We start from the raw sequence: 9,967 nt of genomic DNA on the forward strand, positions 1-9,967 counted from the left end.
CAATCTGAATTTCCATCTTGACTATAGCTCTTATATTTTCATATGCTCTGTGGTTAATGTTGTTACTATTTTTTCTGCTTTCCTTATATACTGTAGCTTATATTGTTCATTGAGATACAGCACGAAATAGGCTCTTTGAGCCTGCTGCCCAGCAATCCCCCGATTTAATCTTAGCCTAATCTGAGGACAATTTATAATGACCAATTAACCTACCATCTGGTACCTCTTTGGACTGTGGGAAGAAGCCAGAGCACCCGATGAGGAGAACGTAAAAACTCCTTACAGAGACCGACGGGAATTGCACCCGGGATGCCGGTACTGTAAAGCATTGTGTGAAACACTGCTACCGTGCCACCCGCTGGGAATCTGAATTAAAAAATAGAAAATGCTGGAAGCGCTCAACAGGTCAGGCAGCACCTGTGGAGAGCGAAACAAGAGTTCAAATTTCAGGTCAAAGAACAGAGGAACCTCTATCTAGATATTTCAATATTCGATAGGTTATTGATCTCTTTTTATTTCATTTTATAGGTTGTTTTATTTTAATGTTAATTTTATTTTTATTTCTATTTTTGCACTAATTATTTAATTAAACTATGTAGAATATACTTACTGTAATTCACTGTTTTTTCTATATTATCATTTATTGCATTGTATTACTGCTGCAAAGACTACAAATTTCAGGACTTATGCCATTGATATTAAACCTGATGCTGATTGGAGGTAGCAGAACCATTGCTCCACAAAAGATCTTCGACTGGAAATGTTATCACTATTTCCATCTTCGCATTTGCTGCCTGACCTTCTTTCGTATCTCTAATATTTTCTGCTTTTATTTAAATATTCTATTTAGCTACTGCTTGTTCCACCAGCTGGTTTTTAGGGCAGCAATGAAGGCCCTTCATCTTTGTCTGACCTGAGCCACTCAGATGTAGAAGGATTATCGTTGCTGTTTCCGTAGCAACTTTGTTTTACTGGTCAGGGTTGTTAGCCCTGGGCTGAGCCCCCTGAACCTGGAGGACCGGTCTGGCCTCTACCCTTTGACTTGTTTGGCATGGATGACCCCACCAGGACCAAGGCATAAAGTCCTGACTCCAGCCAACAAAGCTCTCTGGGTTACAGAGGCACGCAAGCTTCCAAAGCACGACAAGGTTGTGGACATCTTGGAAGATTTAAATATTAAACAAGACGTATTACTTTTTTTGAATATATTATGTGACATTTTATTACAGCAAAATAATTTAATGTGATTTCTAACCTTTTTATATGAACATTTAAATGCAAAAGAGGATACTTTCAGAATAAATGTCAGTGATATGAACCTGCTTCTGACCCTTTCATCTAAGACCATCTGACGGGGATGGGAACCAGAGTGCCAGAACTGTTAGTGGAGAGGCAGATGTTGGTAAGACCTCAGACAAAGTCAGGAATCAAAAGCTTGAGCATGGTACAACTAGTGGCCTGAGCTGCGTATATTCCAATTCAAGAAATATCCTAGGGAGGGCGGATGATAGTGCTGAAGGTGAGGTAGCTGGTTTACAAACAGAGGCAATGTGCAGTGAGGAGAGGCAAAATTACAGTCAACAGGATGAGTTGCAAGTAAAAGGTGGGCAAGATCCAAAAGGGTGAATACAGGTCTGAGGTTATGTTTGAATGCGCGCAGTACAGTATACAGAATAAGGTAGATTCATTTGTAGCACAGTTATAGATTGGCATGTATGATGTTGTAGGCATCACTGAATCATGGCTGAAAGAAGATTATAGCTTAATGTCCAAGGATACACATTGTATCAAAAGGAAAGGCAGGAAGGCAGAGGGGACAGCGATGATCTGTTGGTTAAAAAAAATTAAATCAAATCAATTGAAAGAGATTACATAGGGTCAAAAGGTGTTGAAACTGTATTGTGTACAGTTCTGGTCACCGAATTATAGGAAAGATGTCAATAAAATTGAGAGAATACAGAGGAAATTTACTAGAATGTTGCCTGGGTTTCATCTCCTAAGTTACAGAGAAAGGTTGAACAAGTTGGGTCTTTATTCTTTGGAACGTAGAAGGTTGAGGGGGGACTTGATAGAGGTATTTAAAATTATGAGGGGGATAGATAGCGTTGACGTGGATAGGCTTTTTCCATTGAGAGTGGGGGAGATTCAAACATGGGTTGAGAGTTAAAGGGCAAAAGTTTAGGGGTAACATGGGGGGGAACTTCTTTACTCAGAGAGTGGTAGCTGCGTGGAACGAGCTTCCAGCAGAAGTGGTTGAGGCAGGTTCGATGTTGTCATTTGAAGTTAAATTGGACAGCTATATGGACAGGAAAGGAATGGAAGGTTATGGGCTGAGTGCAGGTCGGTGGGACTAGGTGAGAGTAAGAGTTTGGCATGGACTAGAAGGGCTGAGATGGCCCGTTTCCGTGCTGTAATTGTTATATGGTTATCATTGTGGATAGAGCTAAGGAACTGCAAGAGTGAAAAGACCATGATGGACGTTGTATACAGACCCCCAAACAAGGATGTGGCCTACAAAGTACAATGGGAGATAGAAAATGCCTGTGCAAAGGGCAATGTTACAATAGTCGTGGGGGATTTCAATATGTAGATAGATTGGGAAAGTCAGTTTGGTGCTGGATTCCAAGAGGGGTAATTTCTAGAATACCTATGAGATGGATTTTAAGAGCAGCTTGTGGTTGAGACCACTAGGAGATCAGCTATTCAGGATTGGGTGTTGTGTAATGAACCAGAATTAATTAGAGAGCTTAAGGTTAAAGAACCCAGAGGAGTAAGTAATCATTATATGATCAGATGCACCCTGAAATTTGAAAAGGAGAAGTTAAAGTCATATGTATCAGTATTACAGTGGAGTAAAGGGAATTACAGAGACATGAGAGTGGAGATGGCCGGAATTGATTGAAAGAGAACACTGGCAGGGATGACGGCAGAGCAGCAATGGCTGGAATTTCTGGGAGCAATTCGGAAGACACAGGTTATATACATCCCAAAGGGGATGAAGTCTTCTAAAGGCAAGTTTATGCAGCTATGGCTGACAAGGGAAGTCAAAACCAATCTAAAAGCCAGAGGGCATATGATGCACAAATTAGTGGGAAGTTAGAGGATTGGGAAACTTTTAAAAACCAACAGAAGGTGACTAAAAAGTCATTTAGAAGGTAAAGATGGAATATAAAAGTAAGCTAGCCAATAATATTAAAGAGGATGCCAAAAGTTTCTTCAAATGCATAAACTGTAAAAGAGAGGTGAGAGTGGATATCAGACCATTGGAAAATGAGGCTGGAGAAGTAGTAACAGAGACAAGGAAATGACGGATGAAATTTTTAAGTATTTTGCATCAGTCTTCACTGTGGAAGACACTAGCAATATTGTGGAAAGTTCCAGGTGTCAAGGGTCATGAAGTGTATGAATTTAACATAAGTAGAGTTAAGGTTCGAGGGAAACTGAAAGATCTGAAGCTAGATAAGTCACTTAGACCAGACAGTATACACCCCAGGGTTCTGAAAGAGGGGGCTGAAGAGATTGGTGAAGCATGAGTGATGATCTTTCAAGAATCCACTGGATTCTGGAGCAGTTCCAGAAGACTGGAAAATTAGAAATGTCACTCCACTTTTCAGGAAGGGAGAGAAGCAGAAGAAAGGAATCTATAGTCCAGTTAGTCTGGCCTCAGTGGTTGGGAAGATGTTGGAGTCGATAATTAGGGATGAGATCTCAGGGTAGTTAGAGGCACATGATAAAATAGGCAAAAGTCAGCATGGTTTCCTTAAGGGAAAATCTTGCCTAACAAATCTGTTGGAATTCTTTGAAGAAATAACAAGCAGGATAGACAACGGAGAATTGGTGATGTTGTGTACTTGGATTTTCAGAAGGCCTTTGACAAGGTGCCAGATAAGAGGCAAGCTACAACCCCCGGTGTTACAGGATTGATTCTAACATGGATAAAACAGTGGTTGATTGGCAGGTGGCAAAGAGTGGGAATAAAGGGAGCCTTTTCTGGCTGGCTGCCGGTGACTAGTGGTGTTCCACTGGGGTCTGTGACCGATTCTTTTTATGTTATATGTCAATATTTGGATAATGGAATTGATGGTTTTGTTGCAAAGTTTGCTGGCGATATGAAGATAGGTGGAGGAGCAGGTAGGTTTGAGAAAATAGAGAGGCTGCAGAAGGATTTAGTCGTATTAGGAGAATGGGAAAGGAAGTGGCAGATGAAATATAGTGTTGAGAAGTGTACCGTGATGCACTTTGGTAGAAGAAATGAAAGGGTTGACAATTTTTTAATTGGAGAGAAAATACAAAAAATTGAGGCACACAGGGACTTGGGAGTCCTTGTACAGGATTCTCTAAAGGTTAATTTGCAGGCAGAGTCAGTGGTGAGGAAGGCAAATGCAATGTTATGTCATTTCAAGAGGACTAGAACATAAAAGCAAGAATGTAATGTTGAGACTTTAGCAAGCACTGGTGAGGCCTCACTTGGAGTATTGTGAGCAGTTTGAGCCCCTTATCTTAGAAAGGATCTGCTGACACTGGAGACGGTTCAAAGGAGATTCATGAAAATGATTGCACGATTGAACAGCTTGTCATATGAAGGGTGTTTGATGGCTCTGGGCCTGTATTTACTAGAATTCAGATGAATGAAGAGGAATTCTTATCTTATTGTAATTTATAGATTTTATTACTATGTATTGCAAATTACTGCTGCCGTAAAACAACAAATTTCACAGCATATGCCAGTGATATAATAGGAATGATGTGGAGAGGATGTTTTCTATGGTGGGAGAGTCTAAGACCAGAGTCATAATAGAGGGGCATCCTTTTAGAACAGAGATGAGGAGGGATTTTTTTTAGCCAGAGAATGGCGAATCTGTGGAATTTTTGCCGCAGGCAGCTGTGAAGACCAATTCTTTATGTACATTTAAGGCAGCAGCTGATAGATTCTTGATTAGTCAGGGCATGAAGAGATACGTGGAGAAGTCAGGAGACCGGGGCTGAGAGGAGAATTGGATCAGCCATGATGAAATAGCAGAGCAGGCTCGATAGGCCTAATGGCCTAATTCTGCTCGTATATCTTACCGACATAGGAGCAGAATTATTTCATTTGGCTGTCGAGTCTGCTCCACCATTCCATAATGGCTGATTTACTATCCCTCTCAACCCCATTTTCCTGTCTTCTCCCCAAAACGATTTACACCCGACTAATCAGGAACCTATCAATTTCCACTTTAAATATACCCATTGACTTAGCCTCCACAACCATCTGTGGCATTGAATTCCACAGATTAACCACCCTCTGGCTAAAGAAATCCCTTCTCATGTCTGTTCTGAAGGGTAGTCCTGCTAATCTGTGGCTGTTCCCTCTGGTCATAGACATCCCCACTGTGGCGAACATTGTCTCCACATCCACTCTATCTCGACCTCTATGAGATCCCCCCCCCCAAAGCACTTTATCACAGCAGATGTGAGTGCATCTGGGTAACAGTCCTTGAGGTAGCTCACCTGCTCTTCTTGGGCACTGGTACGATTGTTGCCCTTTTGAATCACTTTTTGTTTTTGCTTTTACTGAAATGAAAAAAAAAACAAATATAGCAGTTCTGTAAGGTCTGCCTTAACCAGATTTTTCATACTGAGAGACTGTTTAACATCCATGTGGCAAAAAAAAAACATGAACACCTATCCAACAACAACAGGTTAGATTTATACGGCGGTTTTCAGTGAAGTAAAATGCCACAAAATACTTTACGATCAATAACTAACCAAATTCGACAAGACCAAGAAGGTGATGATTAATTTAGATAGAGGAAACAGGTCCATGAGCCAGTCCTCATCAGGGGCTCAGAGGTGGAGAGGGTCAGCAACTTTAAATTCCTGGGTGTTTTCATTTTGGAATTCCTGTACTGGGCCCAGCATGTAAGTACAATTACGAAAAAAGCTAAGCAGCACCTTTACTTCCTTAGGAGTTTGCAGAGATTTGGCATGTCGTCTAAAACATTGACAAGCTGTGTGACTGGCTGCATCACAGCCTGGTGAGGAAACACCAATGCCCTTGAATGGAAAATCCTACAAAAAGTAGTAGATACAGCCCAGATCATCATGGGTAAAGGCCTCCCCACCATTGAGCACATCTACATGAAAATCTGTGGAAGGAAAGCAGCATCTATCTTCAGGGACTCCACCACCCAGAAAATGCTCTCTTCTCGCTGCTGCCAACAGGTAGAAGGTACCCACACCGTCAGGTTCAGGAACAGTTGCTACCCCTCAACCATCAGGCTCTTAAAGCAAAGGGAATAACCTCACTCAACTTCACTTGCCCCATCATTGAAATGTTTCCACAACCAATGGACTCAGTTTCAAGGACTCTTCATTCAATGTTCTCAATATCTATTGCTTGCTTGTTTGTTTGTTTATTTATCATTTCTTCTTTTTGTTCTTTCTCAATCTTCTTTATTCTTTCTCAATCTCTTTTATTAAGTTTCGAATTGATAAACATAACAATGATAATGATACAAAGAGATCGGGATTACATTAATAATGGTTAATGTATACAGACACAGACTCCAAGTAACATATGTAATTTAAGCCTCCCAATCTCTTAATAACTGAACGTGAAAAAGATTCAAAAAATTTCATGCAAAGAAAAAATCCCCCTACGCTAAAAACAAAACAAAGGCTGGGCTGCCATGTTTCATAGGTTAAAATCATTATTTGTCATTAACTCCGCTCCTCTATACACAAACAAAAAGTTATTGAAAAGGATTCAGAAAAGGTCAGCTTACATCATATGAAAATGTTGAATAAATGGCCTCCAAGTTTCTTCAAATTTAACCGAAGGATCGGTAGTACCACTCCTAATTTTTTCCAAGTTGAAACATGTTATAGTTTGGGAAAACCATTGAAATATAGTAGGGAGATTCTTTCTGTATTTGCACATTTTGTTGTATTCTGCATTCTGGTTGAACGCCCAGGCTGGTGTAGTCTTTCATTGATTCTGTTATGATTACTAGTGTATAGATTTATTGAGTGTGCCACAATGAAATAAATCTCAGGGTGACATATTAGATTAGATTAGATTAGATCTACGTACATATACGTACATTCATAATAAAATTTACTTTGAATTTTTTGAACTTAGAGCTGTGTAAGATATTAAGATGTGCTAAAAACCTTAGTGAAAGAGATTTTGATAAATGTTTAATGGAGAAAGATGTCATTATCTAATGATTTTATAATTTGGATATTTATGAAAAGGTGTGTAAATTCAAACAGTGTACTTCTTTATTAAAAATACCATTATAGTTCTTTGTACAGTGCATTTCAACATGCTGGAGACTCAAATTACATTACGTAGTTATTATAATATTATTCAGTGATAAAATTTCCCATGTTTATTAATTTTGAGTAAAGGTTCATCATGATTATATCCATGCCTACAGTTAGAATAATATTCCAGCAGAAAAGTAATTAATGTTTATCATTCTGATTCAGTCTGATTTCAATGAGTGGAGGAAATTAAAAATCCACCAACTGTCTTGATATTGTACAAAAATAATGTAACAAGTTTACTGTATCAATCTGAAATTTGGCAAAAAGAAGTTTAATAAAAACCTGCAGCTCTTTTATTAAACCCTCCAGTAATTAGTAATGGAGATGGCGGTGCTCAAGTCACTCATGAAATGGGGACACGTTGTTCCCAATGGATTGTTCGGGATTATTCCTCCATTCTGAGGATAGATTTGTAATTTATCTCTGTTTTATTGTGGAAGAGTTTGCTGATTGCAATCTGTGCTAAAAGTTGTAACAATTTGACAGATCATGGATTTCAAGCTGCCTTAAAAATAAACTCTGCACTACAGTTATAATATTTTGAGAAAAAACTTGCAGTTTTACACCATACACATTTACTTTTCTATGCTTACTGATTGAGGGTTTACAGGAAATTAAATAAGAATTCTGAAACATTTGCTAGGCCAGCCCATTTCTGAGGAAAAGCAGTGCTTCAGGCTGGTAATCTTTAATATCATCAATCTGAAAATTCAACTGTTTGTCTGTCTCCTTCTCTCTCTGTTGTTCCCCCTCTCCCCCCCTCCCCCTCCCCCTCCCCCTCTCCCTCTCCCCTCCCTCTCCCCCTCCCCCTCCCTCTCCCCCTCCCCCCTCTCTCTCCCTCTTTCTCCCTATCATTCTCTCTCCCCAGTCTCTCTGTCTCCCCCTCTCTCTCTCTGTCTGTCATTCTCCCTGTCTCTGTCTCTGACTCACTCCCTTTCTACCTTTCTTTATCTCTCTATCTCCCTTTCTGTGTGTGTCTCTCTCTTTCTCTCTGTCTCTGACTCTGTCTGCCTCTCTCTCTCTCTCTCTCTCTCTCCACCCCCCCGTCTCTTCCTCTCCCTCTCTGCCGCGCCCTCTCCCTCTCCCTTCTTTTCCTGATGAGTATTTCTGATTCAAGTTAGTTGTCATCTGCACCAGGGTCCAATCAAATTCCCTTCTTGCATGAAACTTACGATTAGACAGTACTCCTGAGGAGGAGGTATTTGCAGTCCTGAGACAAATTAGGGGCAAATCCCCAGGGTCTGACAAAATGTTCCCACAGACCATGCAGGAGTCAAGTGCAGAAACTGCAGTGGCCCTAGCAGAGATATTTAAATCATCCTTAGTAACAGGAGAGGTACCAGGGGATTGAAGGATACATGTGAGCTCTACTTCAATGTTTAAGACAAGTTTGGATGGTACCTGAATGGGAGGGGTATGGAGGTCAATGGGACGAGGCAGGTTAAACGGTTCATCATAGACTAGATGGGACAAAGGGCCTGTTTCTGTGTTGAAGTTTCTAGACTCTATATTGGAGGTTCAATATGCAGTGTTCCTTAATAACAATCAATTTATCAAATGTGTTGCAATTTGCTCCACTAAAGGATTGAAGCCTTAACTTGCACATTATTTAATGAAACTTTGGGACATTTTTCAGACCCGATGATGTGCTTTTGAAGAGGGCCCGTGATGAAAACGTTCTGATGCACTGTATGCTCTGGCCCCTGCTCACTCTCCTGGTGGGTGTCCTGATCGTGCTCCTGACTGTCTGCGGTAAGAGCCTTGCGATCCGAGCAGAAGCCTTGCAGAAAATGAAGTACTCCTAGTGAGGAGACTGCTGAGAGGCGACCCTCGGGAGGCTTTCCAACAGTGACATGATCAACGTTGCATTCAAAGGCAAATCTTTAACAAGAAAGACTTGAAATGATTTTAATCTCAAGCATCAATTTACAAAGTTTACTGTGATTTGAGCTGCTGTGAAGACTAAAGAACTGATGATTATAAATGCTCGCAATTTGACATGAAGGTTCCCTTGCAATATTACCAATGAAAGCAGCAGTTCTAAAGGATTTTAACCGTTTCCTTCCAGTTAACCTTCCCTGCAATTATCTTGTTTCCCAGAATACATTGCTAGTTTACTGCAGCGCCATGTTGTGAACCTCGAAGTGGCCCGGTAGCATGGTGGTTAGCACAACACTTTACGGTACCAGTGACCCGGAATCAATCCCTGCTGCTGCGTGTAAGCAGTTTCTACGTTCTCCCTGTGACCGCGTGTGTTTCCTCCCACCGCCCAAAGTTGTGCCGGACGGTAGGTTAATTAGTCATCGTAAATTGTCCCGCGGTTAGGCCCGGGTTAACTGGAGGGTTACCAGGCAACGCGGATTGAAAGGCTGGAAAGTCCTATTCTGCGCAGTATCTCAATAAGCCGATAGATAAAAAAAATGCAATGCTCCCAGAATCTTTCCTACTGCTATCTTTTTAAAGAGTCTGTACTTTGTAAATATGTAAAATAAAATGATTAATGGATGTGAATCTACAATGTCATAAAATATTGGATTTTAGGCAGAAATGCCTTTTTATTCTGAATAATAAAGGCTACTTAACAGAATTCCATTTTTCCCTCTGAAATGCTGTGTAAAATCACCTGATGATCGAGTCATTGAGGAGACAACTG

The 9,967-nt window shown here is 40.6% G+C and overlaps 1 protein-coding gene across 1 annotated transcript in view; it reads left to right on the top strand.

Moving 5' to 3' along the window:
- Positions 1–9,743, top strand: part of LOC134352305 (calcium-activated potassium channel subunit beta-4-like) — a 31,419-nt gene extending 21,676 nt beyond the window's left edge. Inside the window, exon 3 of the mRNA XM_063059602.1 lies at positions 8,951–9,743. Within this exon, the coding sequence (XP_062915672.1) occupies positions 8,951–9,119 (169 nt within the window). The 3' untranslated portion in view covers positions 9,120–9,743. The remainder of the gene's footprint in view (positions 1–8,950) is intronic.
- Positions 9,744–9,967: the final 224 nt, after the last annotated feature.

Source organism: Mobula hypostoma, chromosome 9 (genome assembly GCF_963921235.1).
Source record: "Mobula hypostoma chromosome 9, sMobHyp1.1, whole genome shotgun sequence".
NCBI lineage: Eukaryota > Metazoa > Chordata > Chondrichthyes > Myliobatiformes > Myliobatidae > Mobula > Mobula hypostoma.